This window comes from Brachyistius frenatus, unplaced genomic scaffold, assembly GCF_029030835.1.
Source record: "Brachyistius frenatus isolate BFR_SWC_R1_liver_20210118 unplaced genomic scaffold, ASM2903083v1 Contig_168, whole genome shotgun sequence".
NCBI classification, from domain to species: Eukaryota; Metazoa; Chordata; class Actinopteri; family Embiotocidae; genus Brachyistius; species Brachyistius frenatus.
The window spans coordinates 1-19893 of NW_027210767.1; the positions used below are offsets into that span (position 1 = coordinate 1).

Sequence of the window (19893 nt, forward strand, 5' to 3'; positions counted from 1 at the left end):
ATTCAAGTATGTTGTCTAAAACATCACAAAAATGTTATCGTATAGTAGTCATAAACTAACATTTTCAGTGACCTTTGTACACACATGCATATATAATAAAACTGTAACTTTTCTTCTCTTCTCTTTGTGCTTCAGAGATTGTGACAGGGTTGAAATTCAGCAGTGACTGCAGACACCTGATCACCGTGTCAGGAGACAGGTAGACCGACCTTCAGCCACTTCACACGTTCCACACTGTCATGACGACGTTCTTTTATCAGAGTCCCCCAAAGAACAGATCTGACTCTACATTTAACATGGAAACTTTTGTGTTGCAGCTGTATCTTTGTATGGCGTCTGAATCCAGAGTTGACCATCAGAATGAGGCAGCGACTTGCTGACCTCCAACCTACCATTAGCACTCCAAACTCCCAGAATGCAGCTCAGCAGAGAGCTGTAAAGCTCAGGTAAATACCACCTGATGACCAGTTTCACCTGTTTAACAACAAAACAAGAGAAACCAGAAACAAATCAGATGAAAAACATCACAGATTTTACAATTAAGACCCTGACACGACAAGGACAAAAAAAACTACAAATTGAACTAAAACGCGTATAATTTTAATATTTCAACGAAAAACCATTATTATAAAAATTTAAAAACCTGCAGCGTCTGCATTTTTCAAAATTAAATAATTTATTAATCAAATTACATAATAAACACAAAGCAGAGTTGCTTTGGTTTCATTATTACAAACATGAAAAATAAATGTAAAAAAAAATGCAAGAAAATAAATAAAGGAAATTATATTAAAAAAAAAAAATTAAAAAAAAAAAATTAATCATCAAGGATAAGTCAATATTTCTGTCATTCAACGCAACATCAGCTTCATCTTGTTGAAACTGGTCGAGCGAAATTCAAGCAGAAACAACAAGTCGATTAATCGATCACCAGGAAATATACAAAGCAAATCCAGTCAAAATATTTCTGACTGCAGCTTCTCAGAAAAGCAGACTTGATTTCATCTAAAGATTTTGTGTAGAAACTTAGCAGCAAACTGATGTTGGAGCTGATAAGCAACAACATCATTGTTTTTCTGATATTTTAGAGACAAATTGAAAATGTAACGGATTACTTAATAGTGAAAATAAAATTCAGAATAATGAAGTGACATTTAATGATGTGTGTTTGAGCAGCAGGGAGGCATCGTCTCCTCGAGTCGTGACCATGTCATCTGATAGCGACAAGGAAGAGGAGGAAGAGGAGGAGGAAGAGGAGGGGGAGCTTGGCTGTCCTTATATTATGGCAGAGAGTCTGGAGGAGACAGGTCTGTTACCATGGTTACATAGCATCTAAAAGTTGACCTTTCCCTGCAGTTGTTCCAAAAAGGGTTATGCAGGTACTGATTACGTATTGATTGGCGATCAGCGTGTCTGTCAAAGCTGACTCAAACTTTGTCTTTTGTCCAAATATAAAAAAAAACATTATTTTAGAAAAAGTTTCAAAGTTTTACGGAAACATAAAGAAAGAAAACAATATAAAAAAAAAAAATTTTTAATATTCTATCATTTAACCAATTGTTGAATTGATTGTTCATTAACCTCGTTATTGGTCGCAGTTGAACGAGGTGAATCTGGAAACTCACCCGAGTTCATGAAATCATATCGATATTGATTATAATTTTTGTTGTTGATAAAACGTGTTTCTTGTTTGTTTTTCCGCAGAAGCTTCTGATGAGATGTACAGCAAAGACAGCGGAAAGGTCAGTGGTTGTGACCTTTGACCTTTACCTCTGAGTCCTGATTGGTTCACCTGACACAGTGGATTTCTGTCACGTTTTAATATATATTCTACTATTCAAAGCTAAATGACGTAAACATCACAACACCAAGTTTTATTGGCTTCAACTGAAGAAACATTATTTATCTGCATGACAAAATCTGGACATTGAATACACTTTAAAATGTTATTTTTAAGGCCGGGGTCTGTAAAAATCACACTGATGGTAAATGATGATAATGTTTTGCAGGTTAGAAACACATTTAAGACTTTTGTTAAATTAAATTAAGACTTTGTTAGGTACCTTTGGTTGATGCTCTCTGCAGCCTTACAGATCAGGATATTTGTCTTTATGACTCGTCAGGGGGCGTCAGAGGGACGACTCCCTCGGCGGCGCTGGTCCAGGAGGACAGGCAGTGCTGAAGGGGTCCTGATGGTTAAGTCCATGTTGGACCTGAGAATGCTGGACTCGTACTGCCCCAGCAAACGGAAGGAGCAACAGCAGACTGAACAAGAAGAGGTCAGGACGCTGACAGATTCCACTGCAAACCAAATTCCATTTAAAAAAAAACCCGCTAGTTTTCAAGTGAATGTAGCAGAAATAATACATTTCGTCCGGCTCACCCAGGTAAAGACACGTCCCCTCGATGTTGGCCTCTCCTCCTGTAGTCCCAGGAGGAGGAGTCAGGGTGTGGAGGCGGGGCTTCACAGGACCAATCAGGAGCTGGGGAGCACCATCAGCCTGCAGGTCACCACTGCATGGGTAAGAACATAACAAAAAAAACCCTCTTTGTTTCGTTGTGATAATGATCTAAAATCAAGGTTCACGTACCAGGTCTTACCAAAGCTTTTGACCGAATCTCGGTCTTTTTAGTGAGTGGAGCTTGCTCAGGTGTCGTCGCTTGAAAGAGGTGGTATTGGGGTGTGTGGGTTCTTTTCGCTGAAAACTGTGGTCGAAAACTTAAAAAGCTATAAAGTGAACTTCAGCTCGTGTTTGATGTGAAGTTCGACACACCTTTTTTGTGATTTGTTGAGTTGATGGTGTGCGATTCTGTCCGACCAGGGGGATGACGAGACGAGGAACAATCAGAGGCCAGACTTCATCCTGCTGTCCAATCAGACCCCAGACAGGGAGGATTCAGTGCTGTATCCTGACCAATGGGAGGACAGAGTGAGCCTGGCGGGCAGGTAGGACTGTTTCCTGTCCAGGGTCACGGGTCATGAATTCTATGTGGGATGTATATGTTAACATGCCCTACCCTTCTAAACCCCGCCTCTCAAATAACCCCCACCCCCTGCTGTCAGTGAGTTCCAGGTGAAGGAAGCGTGTCCTGCTGCTGCAGGTGGACGGCAGGACAAACCCAGTCCAGACAGCGGCTGCTCACTGGGATTCAACTCCACAATGTCCAGTCCAAACAGAACTGCAGGAGACAGTAAGACAGATAATCAGACGACAGTGAGACATGCTGATCTGTCTTTAACCAGTCTCACCTCTTCTTTTTCTTCTGTGTCCATCAGACTCGGAGCCCACCGAGCCTATGAGTGTGGAGGGAAACTCCTCTGACCTGGAGATGGAGGAGGAGGAAGAGGAGGGAGGAGGCGGGGAGGTCGGGGTGTCTCAACTTGTCCCGCAGACTCCAGACCAGGAGGCCTTCCTGAAGGAGCACTTTGTCACACTGGCTGACCTCTCTCCCTCAGGTACAGCAGCAACACAACCAGCAACACCAATAACACAACCAGCAACACCGCGAACACCAATAACACCACCAGCAACACCATCAAAACAACCAGGAACACCAGCAACACAAATTTGTGCATAAACTTTATACCTTGTCACCGTAAACAAACAAACTTTACGTGGTGGATTACAACAGAACATGTGGACTGTGTGTTGACAGGAAGTCCGACCAGAGCGTCCCACAGCTCCAGCGAGAGTCTCAGCATCTCCTCCAGGTTCCTCTCACAGAACTCAGCTGCAAGGTAAAACACAAAATCACAGCGCTACACACAATGGTAATCAATCATCACAGCCAATCATCACCTGACACACTCAGACGCACTATGAGACAACGGGACGCCTATAAAATGATGATAAAATGATATGTGGCTTTGTTCAAGAAGCCCTGATCACTCGGGGTCCCTGAGCCTGAGCCCGATTGTCCCGTCCAGTATTTGTCTTTGGCTCAACATGTTCTTTACTCCTCAGCCGGTCTGTGTTTCGTCTCCCTTCTCGGAGCACCGGGGGAGGAGGCGGGGAGATGAAGGCTCGTCCTCTGGTCTCGGAAGTCCGACCTCTAATGGAGGACAGCCAGACCAGGCCCCAGGAAAGGAGGGTGTCATGGAACCAGGACCAGACCTCCTCACTTCAGGACCAAGCACATCCTCCTCAGGCTCAGAACCAGATCCAGTGGGGTCCAGACCAGCTCCAGAGCCAGGCGGGGGAGGAGACCTCGTCGGCACAGCAAACCCACCGGCCCTCCCCGCTGAAGAAGAAGGTCCAAACTGCGGTGGAGTCCAGGAGGAGCCAGGGTCCGACGGCCCGGGCCGCTGCCTCCCACCTGAGCTCCTCCTCTGGACTTCGGAAGGCTCAGTCAGTTCAAAACCTGCTGAGCGACACGGGTAAGACTCCGCACGTCAAACACACAGGTGAATAACAACACGGCGACCCTGACGGTCCAAACGAGACCTCTTAACTTACCTTAGAACTTGTCTTAGACGACTCTTCCAGGACTCCTCTTGAAGGACTCCTCTTGAAGGACTTTAATCCTACACTTCCTCTCTTTCCATCAGATGACCCCTCTGCCCCCCAGCTGACCTCTCGTCCGTCCAGAGAGGTCCCTCCTCAGCGTCCCACCACCCTCCCCTCGTCCCCCAGACGGCCCCCGTCCACAGCACCGCCCGCTCCCAGACTGAGCCCCACCTCTCCGCAGGAAACGGCGGCTGCTCCGGTGGCCGCCAATACACCGAGGAAGTCCTCATCGTCCTCCTCGACTCCATCTGCGTCGCGCTCCTACATGAGCCCCACCGCCAGCTCCATGGCCAAGATGTCGCGCTCCGTCTCCATGGGCGACGGCCTCAACGTCCCTGAGTCCACCGAGGATCCTGCGGTGACATCACTGTCGTCAGCGGTAACCTCCTCCACTCAGGTCAAAGAGCCTCCCCTCGTTGCCGTGGTGCCCTCCAATGCGGCTCTGGCCACGACACCACACGCTGCTGTGGTCCCCGTCGTCGTCACGTCGTCCTCCTCGTCGTCTCAATCTGTGGGTAACCATGGTAACCAGCCGCCCCCTCCCTCCCGTGGCCTCCAGGCCCGTGTACCCGGAAGCAGCAGGCCGCTCCCCGACAAACCCTCACTCGCCTCCTTCTCACCTTCCTCCAAGGCCACTGCTTCCTCGTCGCTGCGGCCTCCCCCGGTCTCCGTCTCACCCCTGACTCCGCCACGGCAGGAGGAGGAGCCTCAGGCTTCCGCAGGCGGCGGCGCAGAGCAGACGGCTGACGCAGGTTTGGACTCACATCCTCCTCCTCTTCCTCCACTTCATCCCCTCATCCTGTCATCTCTTCGGCTCCGCCCCTCATCCTCACCGTCCTTCTTCCTCTCCTCTGCGACGGGTGAGACGTTTCCTCTGTCCTTTTGTTTTCTGTCGTCTCTTCATGTCTGTCTGTCTCAGAAGTCTGAGTTTATTGTGTTTACTTTATGCATGTAGTATGTTGCCGTAATAAAGTGTAATATTGCTGTCTATGATCATTTACAAATAAAAACAATTTACTCCTTCATGAAATTATCTTACCTGCTGCTGCTCTCTCTGTGCAGACCAGCCAATCAGCATGGAGGCCTGCAGGTCTCTGGCCAATGAGCTGCAGAGCTGCTTTAAGAGAGCAACACACCTTTACAGGACGGTGAGTTTCAGATTAAAGCATGCAGTATAGTTCAAGCTGCAGCAGCTGATTTAAATTAACCTATTTAAAGCTGAATATATGAATAAAAGCATTGTTATGCAGCTTTAAATGGAGTAAATACTGTAAAATGATCTGTGTTCATTCAGTCTGAAGCTCAACTCTTTTTCTACCTCCTCCTCCAGGTGAGCGGCTCCTCCACCGATGACTCCGCCCCCGACCGGCGTCAGATGTCTCTCCTCCTATCGGAGGCCTTCCAGGCGATGAGGGTGGAGCTGGACTCGCTGCCGCTCGGCACACCGGGCATGCTGGGAGTGGAGGGAGGGCTGGAGGGAGTGGGGGAGGTGAAGACGGCGGCCCTGCTGGAGGAGTACTCTCTGCTCCTCCTACAGGCCGTCCACAGGAGGATCAACAACAGCACCACCTGAGAGCTGCAGACACCGCTCCTCTTCATCATGGTCCGCTGCTCCTGCACGGGAGGATCGATAACTCCACTGGACGTCTTCATCTGCTCCTGTTCGTCCTCCTCCTGCAGGCTGTGCAAACAGACGGAACTGAGGAGACGCACACCGTGATTCCTCTTCATCCCCTCCTCCTCAGCACTGTTCTTCCTCATTATTTTCATCACCTCCTCTTCTCTCTCTTCCTCCACTCCATGCGGCTCTTCAGCCTCAGTTTTCTCCTCCTCTTCATCTGTTTTTCATCTTTCTTCTCTTCTTTTCCACACAGCTCTGCTGTTTTTCTTTCTTCTTAACCTTCATGTCTTCCCGTCTTTCGCCTCCTTTTCCTCTTTTTGTTCCTTCCGTGTTGTCTTTGCTCTCTCCTCTTCCTCATATTTCTCCTCTCGAGCTGTCTGTCGTCTTTTTTCTTGGTCATCTCTCCTCCTCTTCCTCTTCTTCACAGATGAAGGATCTGAAGCCATTTTGATTTGGTTCTCTTTTTTAGTCTTATGCAACAATCTTCCTCATCTTAAACTGAATGACGCGTCGACTCGTTTTAGTGTTGTTTTTTTTTCGAAAACGAGACGTTTCAGCTTCAAATGACTTTTGGACGTTTTTACTAAGTCGATTTTTTAAAGACATTTTTCTGCGAATTGTTTTTCTCCGTTTTCATTCCCTAAACTTCCCGCCGGCTCCTCAGAGGGAATCACAACGAGCGAACGGCAGCTGGAGTCCCGTTAATCTGAAGGATCGATTGGATTATTGAATATCGTTGTTGTTAGACTGTAGAGAAGATAAAACGAGTAAACGGCAATACGACACTTTCTGAACAAACTTTACGTTCCTTCGGTTATTTGATGTACATTTTTTTTTATGAACTGATTTTATGACCGTATTTATTGATGAACAGTTACACTACTGAACACTGACTGTGTCCTCGTCACCTGAAACTGACCATGTTTTCTGGAAGTCTAATGTTATTTTAATGGAGATTGTACATTTTGATAATTGTTATTAGAGAAACACTTTTGGGGTTGTTGGGTTTAAAAAAAAAAACTTTGTTGTAACTTTCTTCACAAAAAGGTCAAAGTTCAGTTTGGAATGTTTTTGTCACGATTAATAAAAGTTTCAGACTTATTCTGATACTTCTGTTTTTTTGCTGCACTTAGTGTGTTCCTGTACAACTTGACTCAGAGGTGTAATCAAAAAAAATCAAAAAACTATACAAAATGGAATTAATATTTGATGGCGTATTTTTACAAGCAAGATAAAAACTTAAGTGATCTCTGAGGAGGAAATTCACAAACTTCCATTAATATAAATTAATTCCATAATATAAATACTATTTGGAAATGGGATTTTTTTTTAAACTTTATATCAATGACACTGTCATTGATTTGTCACATTAATGACAAATCAAGTTTTAGTACTTTAAGTGTGAGCTCATTCAGAAGCCTGTGACATGTGATAAAACTGGTGAGTCGGATGTAAATAATTTTCAGCAATATAAATTCTACGATCTGAATTATTTTCTGATCTCACATCTACTTCCTGGTTTTGTCAGAGCACACGCAGATCTCTAATTGAAGGGTGTATTGTTTATTATCTGAATAGATGTGAACATGGCTATCGTTATTTACATCGTGTTTTTTCCTGTAACATCATCTTCAGAATTCAAACCATTCTGTCTGTCACCACAGGACATTTGCTATCTTTTCAAAACAAAAGTCCAGTCTTAATATTCCAGTCTGAGGTATGAAAGGATAGTTCAATACTGAGAGGAAGTCTCACTCGTACCCTGATCCTGGGACTCGCCTGTCAGATCGGGAACAGCAGGAAGCCGGAGAAGACGCTGAAGTTCCGGGAGTCGTCGTAGAGCCGGTAGCTGGCCGGCAGACCGAGGCGGACTCGGTCGCCCTCCTGCAGCTGCAGGGCCACTGTGTTCGACGTAGAGGCGTAGCCGCCGTGGTCGTTCAGGTCCAGGCTGAAGATGACTGGCTGGTCGTTCCTGTACAGGTACAGACCCATGTAACCTTTCAGGTAATCTGCAGCCGTGAAGGAGAAGAAGTAAACTCCTTGGACAGGAGCCGTGAAGACACCTGTAGAACCAACACGGGTATTATTTTACTAAAAACTGTCTTTAAAGGCGTAGTCCACCTGTATACACCTTGCAAACTGTGACAGTACCCACAATGGTACAAATATGACAATCACTGATTTAATCATTTAGGAACCATATGAAAATTATTATTTAATGTTAGATTTATATATGATTTGATTCTTCCTTTATAAGAATCGTGAGGAAAAAAGATCATATAGATGCTTGTTTTGTGCATCACCAGGCATAATGGTATTTTTAGCCATATTCAGAACTTTGCTTTCCTCGTCAAAATAAAATTTGAGTTAAAATAATGTCGTCATTGTGTGTTTAAATCATAACAAAACAAAGAAAAACTTATGTACCACTGTGAGGTGAGCTACCTGTGGTCTGGTTGTAGGCTTGGCCAATGTTGGTGATGGTTTTGGAGAAGATCAGAGTTGTTTCTTCATCAAACGGTCCAACTGATCCCAAATCCGTCAGACCGGCTGAAAATGCCACCGTCAGCCCATCTGAAAGAAGTAGGTTCAACTTTTTAACTTACAGGTGCCTCAACGACGACTTATGAACTGAAGTGTGACTCTGAGTTTACCTTCCTTCTCCATCTTAAACTCGTTCACTGCAGCCTCGTCGTCTCTCAGTCTGAACTCCAGCTCTAAAGACAAATGCCTGATTTATTTCATGTTTATTAAACACAAGCGGCACAAAAGCCTTTGAGTAAGACTGTCTGTTACCTTCAGTGTTCATCTCAGCTGCCGTCAGTCTGTCTGAAACAGAAACCAGCTCAGCAGCTCGGACTGAAAACACACAGAGGATCACATAAACATCTGGACAAACACAAAGCCATGGCGGTCGTTAAATGTAACTTTGACTGAGGTCACCTGTGTTTTGTGTCCTCAGCTCATCCACCTGCTCTTCGGTCACGTTTAGTCTGACAGTCACGGCATCCAGCTCGACTTCATGGACTGAAATTAGTTATCACTTTCTATTTTAATATTTTAACCTTTAATAACTTGCAGAACAGACAGAGCCAAAACAGTTGTCACTAAAATTGTTGCTTTAAGAAACTTTATGTTTTTTCTTAAGTTCTCAGCAGGGTTTGTAACATCTTTAGGGGTTCCTCAGGGAACCCGCTGAGGTCCTCTGTCATTTTTAGTTAATTTTGTTCAAACAGCTGCAGATAAAGACTAAAACAAAGTAGGTCGTGTAGCTTCATATACTTGATTACTGATGAAAATTGAATTCTAATAAGTAATCAGGTGTTTAGAAACATTATGTACAACCTATTCACTAGAAAATATAGTATATATATAAAATAAAAGTATCTGTGAATTTCAATTAACTTTTAGATGTTAAAGAACTACATAATAGTTATAAAAATGGGAAGATATTTTGATTTGTAATGTGAATACAAGAGTTTGGGATAATATATAACTAAGACAACAATAAATACAGATATACAATTCTCTTGGTTAAAAATTATACTTTAAACATAGAAGGACAATGTTAAAGACTTAGGTGGGATCGAGCTCTTTATAACCATTAATGTCCATTCATATGTTATTGCTGAGTTTGTTGTTAGTCAAGCAGCTGATTACAAAAATAATAGTGATATTAGTTGAAAAATTTAACTTTCTGAAAAATTACTGAATTATAATGGCTCAGTCTTTTCAAAAGTTTCATGTGTTACCTGTGTTTTCTGTCTTCAGATGTTCTAGCTCTTTCTCGCTGACTCTCAGTCTGAGTTCCAGAGCTGAACAGGAAACAATTTAGTTAAATTTACTGGTTTAATGAACGATTAGTTAAACCACACTGGAGAGTTAAGGATGGTACCTGCACCGTGAGTTCCCAGCTGTTCCAGCTGTGTTTCGGTGGATCTCAATCTGAACTCCACAGCTGCAAAACAAACCAGGCTCTATATTATATATATATATATTTTTTTACATTTAGTGAATCTAACTTATAAACTCTTGACTAAATAAATCAGTGGAGTTCAAACTTTTTACAACGTCGACTACCTTTTGAGGACAAAAATATTGATAACACCATATTTTACAGGTCTAAATTATGTACCTAACTTCCTGGAAACTTTCATCATAATTTCTTTAAAATTAGCTTAATATGAAGGGTACTATAGATGGTAATTAAGGATTTCCTTTCGGACCCTTGATGGAATATTACAATCAACCATATAAAAAACCTATATAATCAATCCGCAGTCAGTTTGAAACCTTCATGTGTTACCTTCGTTTTCTGTCTTCAGGTCTTCCAGCTGCTTCTTGCTGACTCTCAGTCGGTTAAACAAATCTAAAAAGAAAAAGTACTTTAGTCATTGATTAGTTAGAAGTAGTAGTAGTGATTAGGAAGTAGTTACCAGCTATATTGATGAAAATAATAAAGCAAATATAAGTCCACCTGTAGTGTTGTTGTGTTCGTCTGTGAGTCTGGACTCCATCAAGGAAACTTGGACTGACTGAGCTGAAAATACAAAATTATCCAGCACATGGTAAAGGTTACTAATGATCAACATGATAAAAGCCTACATTTATATTTACTTTTTTTTATATATATTTACGCACTTTGAAACCTTCATGTGTTACCTGTATTTTCCTTCTTCAGGTTTTCCAGCTGTTTCTCACCGGCTGTCAGTCTGCTGAACAACTCTAAACAGAAAACTAAAGCTTATAAAGGAGTTCCTCAGGGAACCAGGTTAGATCCGCTACATTTTCAGTACAAAGAGTTTCTATACGTGTCAAAACTTCTGTTCACTTTATACGTACATCAGTGTTTTGAAGAACATATTATTCTCCAGTCAGTTTGAACCCTTCATTTCTTACCTGTGTTTTCTGTCTTCAGGTCTTCTAGCTGTTTCTCGCTGACTCTCAGTTGGTTTAACAACTCTAAAAAGAAAACAGTACTTATGTCATTGATTAGTAAGAAGTTACCACATATGTTGATGAAAATAATAAAGCAATTAGAAGTCCACCTGTAGTGTTGTTATGTTCATCTGTGAGTCTGGACTCCATCAAGGAAACTTGGACTGACTGAGCTGAAAATAAAAAATTATTCAGCACATGGTAAAGGTTACTAATGATCAACATGATAAAAGCCTACATTTTTATTTACTTTTTTTTTTTTTTTTTAATAAAAATGCACTTTATGCACTTTGAAACCTTCATGTGTTACCTGTATTTTCCTTCTGCAGGTTTTCCAGCTGTTTCTCGCCGGCTCTCAGTCTGCTGAACAACTCTAAACAGAAAACTAAAGCTTAGAAAGGAGTTCCTCAGGGAAAAATTTTTGATAATCGAAAGTTTCAGTCTGTGGAGTTTCTAAATGTGTCCGAACTTCTGTTCACTTTATACGTACATCAGTGTTTAGAAAAAACATATTAATCTCCAGTCAGTTTGAACCCTTCAGGTCTTACCTGTGTTTTCTGCCTTCAGGTTTTCCAGCTGTTTCTCGCCGGCTGTCAGTCTGCTGAACAACTCTAAACAGAAAACTAAAGCTTATAAAGGAGTTCCTCAGGGAACCCAGTTGATACTGCTACATTTTCAGTCTGTCGAGTTTCTACGTGTCAAAACTTCTGCTCACTTTATACGTACATCAGTGTTTAGAAAAAACATATTAATCTCCAGTCAGTTTGAACCCTTCAGGTCTTACCTGTGTTTTCTGCCTTCAGGTCTTCCAGATGTTTCTCGCTGACTCTCAGTCGGTTTAACAACTCTAAAACGAAAACAGTACTTAAGTCATTGATTAGGAAGGAGTTACCACCTATGTTGATGAAAATAATAAAGCAAATATAAGTCCACCTGTAGTGTTGCTGTGTTCATCTGTGAGTCTGGACTCCATCAAGGAAACTTGGACTGATTGAGCTGAAAACTCAAATTTATCCAGCAAATTTTATAACACAATCTTCACAGCAGAAACAATTATATATTCAACTGAATCACTTGATTGAAAAATGTTGGGAGAATTTGCATTAGATTACTATAAAATTTTTAATAAATATCTACTGAAGATGTTTTTATTATTTCGTTGTTATTTTTGCTATTTACAGTGATTTTATAAAACCAGTGATTTCTATAACATTGTGTTTTATTGACATTAAGTTTGTTGGGTAGATCATCAGGTTCACTAAATGTTTTCCTTCATATAGTAGAGGTTCCTAGTGATCAACATAATGAAAGCTGCAGTTTTATTTTTATTTTTTTAATTAATTGCTAGTCACTTTGAAACCTTCATGTTTACCTGTATTTTCCTTCTTCAGGTCTTCCAGCTGTTTTTCACCGGCTCTCAGTCTGCTGAACAACTCTGAACAGAAAACGAAAGGTTATAAGAGTTCCTCAGTGAACCCAATTGATTCTGCTACATTTTCAGCCTGTCGAGTTTCTACATGTGTCAAAACTTCTGTTCATTTTATACGTACATCAGTGTTTTGAAAAAAACATATTAATCTCCAGTCAGTTTGAACCCTTCAGGTCTTACCTGTGTTTTCTGCCTTCAGGTCTTCCAGATGTTTCTCGCTGACTCTCAGTTGGTTTAACAACTCTAAAACGAAAACAGTACTTAAGTCATTGATTAGGAAGGAGTTACCACCTATGTTCATGAAAATAATAAAGCAATTAGAAGTCCACCTGTAGTGTTGTTATGTTCGTCTGTGAGTCTGGACTCCATCAAGGAAACTTGGAATGACTGAGCTGAAAACACAAAATTATCCAGCACATGGTAAAGGTTACTAATGATCAACATGATAAAAGCCTACATTTTTATTTACTTTTTTTTTATATATATACATCTATGCACTTTGAAACCTTCATGTGTTACCTGTATTTTCCTTCTGCAGGTTTTCCAGCTGTTTCTCGCCGGCTCTCAGTCTGCTGAACAACTCTAAACAGAAAACTAAAGCTTAGAAAGGAGTTCCTCAGGGAAAAATTTTGGATAATCGAAAGTTTCAGTCTGTGGAGTTTCTAAATGTGTCCAAACTTCTGTTCACTTTATATGTACATCATGTTTTTGAAAAACCTATTAATCTCCAGTCAGTTTGAACCCTTCATTTCTTACCTGTATTTTCCATCTTCAGGTCTTCCAGCTGTTTCTCGCCGGCTGTCAGTCTGCTGAACAACTCTAAACAGAAAACTAAAGCTTATAAAGGAGTCTCTGAACAGAAAACGTACATCGTGTTTTTGAAAAACATACTAATCTCCAGTCAGTTTGAACCCTTCAGGTCTTACCTGTGTTTTCTGTCTTCTGGTTTTCCAGCTGTTTCTCACTGATTCTCAGTCGGTTTAACAACTCTAAAATGAAAACAGTACTTAAGTCATTGATTAGGAAGGAGTTACCACCTATGTTGATGAAAATAATAAAGCAATTAGAAGTCCACCTGTAGTGTTGTTGTGTTCGTCTGTGAGTCTGGACTCCATCAAGGAAACTTGGACTGACTGAGCTGAAAACACAAAATTATCAAGAAAATTTTATAACACAATCATCACAGCAGAAACAATTTAATCTGCAACACCATTACTTGATAGAAAAATGTTGGGGGAATTTGCATTTGATTAATATAAAATTCTTAATAAACATCTGCTGAAGATCTTTGTATTATTTATCGTGCTTTTTACAGTGATTGTATAAAACCAGTGATTTACTTGACACTGTGTTAGATCTCATATTAGATATCAGGTTCTCTGAACGTTGTCCTTCATATGGTAAAAGTTCCTAATGATCAACATGACAAAAGCCCACTTTTTTATTAATCTCCAGTCAGTTTGAACCCTTCATTTCTTACCTGTATTTACCGTCTTCAGGTCTTCCAGCTGTTTCTCGCCGGCTGCCAGTCTGCTGAACAACTCTAAACAGAAAACTAAAGCTTATAAAGGAGTTCCTCAGGGAAAATTTTTGGATAATCGAAAGTTTCAGTCTATCGAGTTTCTAAATGTGTCAAAACTTCTGTTCACTTTATACGTACATCATGTTTTTGAAAAACATATTAATCTCCAGTCAGTTTGAACCCTTCGTGTCTTACCTGTGTTTTCTGTCTTCTGGTTTTCCAGCTGTTTCTCACTGACTCTCAGTCGGTTTAACAACTCTGAAAAGGAAACAGTATTTTTGTCATCGATTAGAAAGTTGTTTCTACTTATGTTGATCAAAATAACAGAGCAAATCTCAGCCCACCTGTAGTCTTGTTGTGTTCATCTGTGAGTCTGGACTCCATCAAGGAAACTTGGACTGACTGAGCTGAAAACACAAAATTATCCAACCAATTTTATCACACAATCATCACAGCAGAAACAATGTAATCTGCAACTGCATCACTTGATAGAAAAATGTTGGGATAATTTGCATTTGATAAATTATTAATAAACATCTACTGAAGAATTTGTATTATTTTATTTTGATTGTTAGTGATTTTATAAAACAAATCATTTCCAATCAATCTGTTTGATGGCTCATTAGGATTCTCTGCATGTTGTCCTTCATATGGTAAAGGTTCCTTGATCATCAACATGATCTTTTAAATTTTTTTGTTCATCTCCAGTCACTTTGAAACCTTCATGTGTTACCTGTATTTTCCTTCTTCAGGTCTTCCAGCTGTTTTTCGCCAGCTCTCAGTCTGCTGAACAACTCTAAACAGAAAACGAAAGGTTATAAAGGACTTCCTCAGGGAACCTTTTTGGATCTTCTACAGTTTCAGTATAAGGAGTTTCTACATGTTTTGCTCTTTTCATTACCTTTGTTGTCTTTAAAAAAAAGTTTGAACCCTTCATGCGCTACCTGTGTTTTCTGTCTTCAGGTCCTCCAGCTGTTTCTCATTGTCTGTCAGTCGGTGTGACAACTCTAAATAGAAAACATTAAATATGAGTCAGTTAAGTCTGATTATTATTGTGTTAATTCTGATAGACGCACCTGCATTAATTTTGTCCTGCTGACGCTCAGTCATGTTCAGTTCTCTCTGCAGGTTCATTAGTTTGGAGGTTTGATCTAAAACATGAACAGGTGTAAAAACTAAACTGCAGTAAAACAGTTTCTGTGCATTTCTGTTTATATATCATTCAGCTACCTGTTCTTTCAGTTTGCAGCTGCTGTATTTGATGTTCAGCAGAGTTCAATCTGTCCTGCAGCTGCTTCACTGAATCAGTCTGAACTGAAAACAGCAGAGAATACACATCACTGATATGACAATTAAACATCATGTGAGTTACATGCTAATGTCCATTTATATGCAGACGACACTCTGCTCTACAGATGCTGACAGAAGATAGATCATCTCCCCAGGCCTCAACGCCGTTTACCTACGGTTGCTACTCGAAAACAAATAAAACTAACATTTTGTTTATTCGACCAAAATGCACCTGCAAGGTAAGCTAGCCAGGGCTAGCTCTATGAAAAGCACAAATTTTTCCTCTGAGGAAATTTGGGGGAACCATGGATGTTTTGTACCTGTGTTGTTCGTCTCCAGCTGCAGCAGTCGATTCTTCACAGCCACCAGATCTTCTTCCGGAGGCGAAGAGCTGCTGACAGCTGTGAAGAAAGACAATCAATTATAAACAGGAAAGTCTTTAAATCCTTTACTGAGAACAAACTGATACCAAAACCCAAGTTAAAAGTCACTAGTTTACCCTTTAAGGAGCACGGCTTCTAAATGTTTCCTTAAAAAAGTGCTAAATTGGAGGAGTTGACCGACGTGACTTTAAAAGTTTAGGTTGTAAGATTATCTTAAAGCACCAGTATGTAGGATTTAGTGTCATCTAGTGGTTGAAAATTGTGATAAACTGAAAACCCCTCAGATCTTCCCTTCTAAGTGTGTAGGCCAATTTAAGGTGGCCGCTACACTCGTGGAAAATATAAAAATCTTAGTCTCAGGTGATTTTACAATAATAAAAGCCTAATTATGAATAGAGCCACAAGCATTAATTTGTGGGTTCAAGTCCCTTTTGCTCTCTGCAGAAGTAAGCAGCTTAACTGGACAAAATGGTCAAAAAAAGCCACGTGCAACTTTTACTAACTTAGTTCAAAATAAACATCAATGATCATAATGTGCGAGTTTCGTAATGATCGGAAACAAACAATTTCTGATTCATACTCTGATCAGTGATGTCACACAGATTTTATGAAAATGCAGTTGGTTGACAGGAAGCCGTTTTAGTTGCAATTTTTAATTTTTTTTTGACTCACCTGTAGTTATCGTCTGCAGTTCGTCCAGTCGACGTTCAGTGTTGTTCAGTCTGTCGCTCAGAGCTGAAACATCTGCTGACTCAGCTGAAATCAGGTTCAGTAACAAAGAATTAATCCAAACTGTAAACCAGAATGGATCAATAAACGCTGTGGAAAATCTAACATATCATACGATATAAAAGATCCTTTTTAAAAATACATATTAACAATAATGCAGATGTTTATTTTCTGCCTCCAGGAGCATCTCCAGCTTCTCCACTCATCTCTTGGCCTCTTTCAGTCGATCTGATTGATCTGCAGGATATAACCGTCACATTTAAAACGAAATCATCACCTGATCATATGATCGACGTGACACGCAACCAACCTGCAGAGCTCCTCCTCAGCTTGTCCACGTCAAGCTGACTGGAGTTCAATCTGTTTCTGACCTCAGAGACCTCCTCTGCAAATAAATAGAGTAGAATACGACTGATCGATTGATTGGCAGCTAACTTGACAAAATATTTTTTGGGGGGGAAAATATTTCTTAGATTTCGCAAAAATGTGAAAACAAAACAAAAGAGTTTTGGATAATTAAATGAAATTATGTCCAAGCGAATGAATGAATTTATTCTTTTTTTATTCATAGCTTACCTCTTATGGAGGCGAGCTGCTGTTCATCAGCAGAAGAGTTCAGTTTTGCCTGCAGTGAGTTCAGCTGACTCTGCAGATCTGAAACAAACAAACACGTTCATTCTGTGTGAAAAACATCCCTCAAATATTTGAATCCACAGATCAAGCGGTTGATTACTTTCTTGATGTTTTGTTTTGCAAAGAAAAAAATGTGTAACGTGAACTTAGAAAAACAAACAGATGTGCTAAACAATGTATTGATTTGATGATGCTAATGTGAGTTTGGTGTTTTAGTTTAAATGTCGTACATCTCATCAACAGATCGTACACTGTTTGGTTAAAATAAAATGATCTGAACATGTCTGAATTGTGATGACATTTCAAATGTTTCTACCATTTTAATAAACCACACGATTAGGGTAGGTAGGTAGGTATTTACTTTATTAATCCCCAAGGGGAAATTTTTTTCATTCATTGATTAATCAAGAAAGCAATCTGCAGATTCATCAATAAGAATAAATCATTTTAACATGTCACTCAAAAAATAAGATCAAACTGAAGTGATTTGAGCTCCAGCAGTGCAACACTGTGAAATTGTTGTGCATTCTGAGTATTGATTATTGGAAAATGATCGATGTGTTTAGTCACCTTCAGTGTTTGAGTTCAGCTCCTGCAGGCGACCGTTCAGTCGACTCTCCAGCTCCGACACATTGGGGTTCCCCACAGATGAACAGTTGGATGCTGGGGACGCTGGAAAGAGGAGAGCTGTTATTCTTTCTGGTTTAAAGTGGAACTTTTTCTGTTTTAAAAACTTCCTCTGATGGGAAGCTTTTTCTCAGCAGAATGAAAAGATGGACCATCAGCATGAAAACAAAGTAATTCACTGTGGGCACGTTATGGAAGCTGAATGCTGACCTGAGATCAGGCAGCCCAGCACCACCGCAAAGCGAGGAATATGCCTGTAAGTCCACGACAGGGAAGCGTGACTTTGTGACCTTTTTTTTTTTGTCACAGTTGCGTGAAAAGTAGACGTACGTCACACGAGAGGTCAGGTGGTTAGTGTTAAGAGGTCACATGACAATTGCCACGCGGCAGTCATCGTACAAAGGCGGTGAAGTCCGAGGTAGGACCTAACCATAACTACGTGGTTTTTCAGGCTTCCATGACGCCGACGCACGACGGTGACACGCCTCTGTCACGCTTCTGTCAGCGCATTTGAAGACCATTAGGAATTTAAAGGTTCTCAACAAATTTGAAAAACAAAAGTCCTTCTGATTTGGTTGCGTTTGGAATAAATTCATCAACTTTAAACTAAGTCAAACTCTCACTGTCAGTCAGTTTGAAGTTCATCATCCCACTGAAACTACAAAGAGCGTCAGAGAATCTGACCCGAGATCTGCATCCTCAGCTCCTCCATCGCACTCTCGGTGTTACACAGTCGGGCCGCCAGAACTGAGAAACCAGCAGAGAAAACATCATCACACACTGACAGGAGCGAAAGAAGAGCAGCCGATTCTCACATTTAAAACAGGAACTGACGTGTGTTTTTGGTTGGTTTTTTTTGGCAGTTCTTCTTAAAAAAGTCACAGAAACTATTCATTTGTAATTGTTCTGAAATCATTTTCTGTCAATCGCTGGAGTGTTACATTAACTAATAATGTGATGATGATGACCTGCATTCTTCCTCCTCAGTTGCTCCACTGTGCTCTCAGTCGCCCTCAGTCTCGTCTGCAGGAACGGCAGCTCACCAGCCAGAGCTGCAGAGACACCAGCGGGTGTTAGTGTGAAGACAAACCAGACGACTTCCTGACATCCACCAGTTTGAACTAAAAGCAGACACTGAAAATGATTTGACCACAGCATTGAACATTATATTTCAAGGTCTCTGGAAATTGTTTTTTTTCAAGAAGAGCAGGTTTTATTATCATTTTATCACAGAGGCCCTGAGACTCACCTGAATTCTTCTTCTTCAGGTCGTCCACTGAGTTCTCACTGCAGCTCAGTCTGGATTCAAGCTTGGCCGCTTGGGCTGCGAGACAGAACACAAGACACCACAACTACCTCAGTCCAGACTGGAACCAAACCAGGTCTCAATTCAATACAATTCAATTTAATTTTAAGTGTAGAGTCACTGTGGAACGTGATCCCAAAAAAACATAACAACTACAAAAGAGAACATTGTAACAACAAAAAAAAGACAACATTAAAAACATCAATGTTAAAAAAAAAAGAAAAAAAAGTGGAAACCTGGTCCTTTAACAGCACAACTGAGGGATGACTGAAGGTCACTAGTCAGCTTTAACTTTAAGCTTTTTTTAAAAAGGAAAGTTTTAAACCTGTTTTAGCAGCAAAATAATAAAGCAGCAGTCAAAAGCACCATCCTGACCTTTGCTCGTCTTGTCCAGCTCCTCCACTTTAATCCTCAGGCCCGAGTTCAGCTCCATCCTCCTCAGCTCCTCCTGCAGTCCGTCCAGATTCAGCCTCCCCCCCTCGGCCTCCAACTCCCCCAACCGGCTCGCCACGCTCCGCAGGGCCTGACGCTGCCTCACCTCCTCCGCCCTTATGCTCAAAACCAGCTCCTTCAGGCCCCGCAGCTCGTCCAGGAGGACGGGCAGCTCTGGGGGGGCGTCGATCCTGGTCCGGGGGACCGACTCCTCCGACCACTCCGGGCTGACGGAGGAGCAGAGCAACAGCAGCAGAAACGGAGCAGAGGACCTCATCCTGAAACCAAAACCTGCAGCTGAACACTTCCAGCAGCTTTAACACACTAATCCTGCAGAAAAGCTTCAGCTGGGGGCGGGGGACAAGTCCACAAAGAAACATGTTTCTTCCCTCCAGGAGACAAATTCAACCAGAAGTTTTACAAACTACAGATTCATGTTTCAGACACAAACAGAAATGATTCGATAATATCAGCT

The 19893-nt window shown here is 41.3% G+C and overlaps 2 protein-coding genes across 2 annotated transcripts; one reads left to right on the forward strand and one right to left on the reverse strand.

Moving 5' to 3' along the window:
- Nucleotides 1–110: 110 nt before the first annotated feature.
- LOC138631872 (mitogen-activated protein kinase-binding protein 1-like) lies at nucleotides 111–7230 on the forward strand (the record flags this gene model as incomplete). Its single annotated transcript, XM_069717059.1, has 14 exons — nucleotides 111–199; nucleotides 318–446; nucleotides 1177–1307; nucleotides 1705–1742; nucleotides 2124–2279; nucleotides 2388–2522; nucleotides 2823–2947; nucleotides 3065–3192; nucleotides 3278–3457; nucleotides 3658–3739; nucleotides 3966–4378; nucleotides 4550–5368; nucleotides 5571–5656; nucleotides 5839–7230. Coding segments are annotated over 14 exons (2754 nt in total), but the record flags the coding sequence as incomplete, so codon positions are not given.
- Nucleotides 7231–7540: 310 nt separating this feature from the next.
- LOC138631879 (putative leucine-rich repeat-containing protein DDB_G0290503) lies at nucleotides 7541–19695 on the reverse strand. The gene is made up of 39 exons (XM_069717066.1): nucleotides 19362–19695; nucleotides 18930–19004; nucleotides 18649–18732; nucleotides 18365–18427; nucleotides 17624–17725; nucleotides 16997–17074; nucleotides 16731–16805; nucleotides 16364–16447; nucleotides 15629–15709; nucleotides 15249–15332; nucleotides 15095–15169; nucleotides 14963–15025; nucleotides 14752–14814; nucleotides 14363–14425; nucleotides 14214–14276; nucleotides 13977–14039; nucleotides 13572–13634; nucleotides 13423–13485; nucleotides 13253–13315; nucleotides 13016–13078; nucleotides 12826–12888; nucleotides 12677–12739; nucleotides 12440–12502; nucleotides 12001–12063; nucleotides 11852–11914; nucleotides 11616–11678; nucleotides 11378–11440; nucleotides 11178–11240; nucleotides 11029–11091; nucleotides 10792–10854; nucleotides 10607–10669; nucleotides 10436–10498; nucleotides 10025–10087; nucleotides 9882–9944; nucleotides 9073–9156; nucleotides 8926–8988; nucleotides 8784–8846; nucleotides 8575–8703; nucleotides 7541–8192 (listed from the first exon to the last, which is right to left on the reverse strand). The coding sequence occupies exons 1-39, from the start codon at nucleotides 19693–19695 to the stop codon at nucleotides 7912–7914; spliced, it is 3204 nt and encodes a 1067-aa protein (XP_069573167.1). The 3' UTR covers nucleotides 7541–7911.
- Nucleotides 19696–19893: the final 198 nt, after the last annotated feature.

Bases quoted from the DNA above. Each gene is read 5' to 3' on its own strand.
- LOC138631879 (XM_069717066.1), bottom strand. From the start codon at position 19,695: ATGAGGTCCTCTGCTCCGTTTCTGCTGCTGTTGCTCTGCTCCTCCGTC. The intron at 15,026-15,094 runs GTGCGTCTATCA...TTTTCTATTTAG, and splicing joins GCAGGACAAAATTAATGCAG to AGTTGTCACACCGACTGACA. The intron at 9,157-9,881 runs GTAACACATGAA...AACTAATTTCAG, and splicing joins TCTGAAGACAGAAAACACAG to TCCATGAAGTCGAGCTGGAT.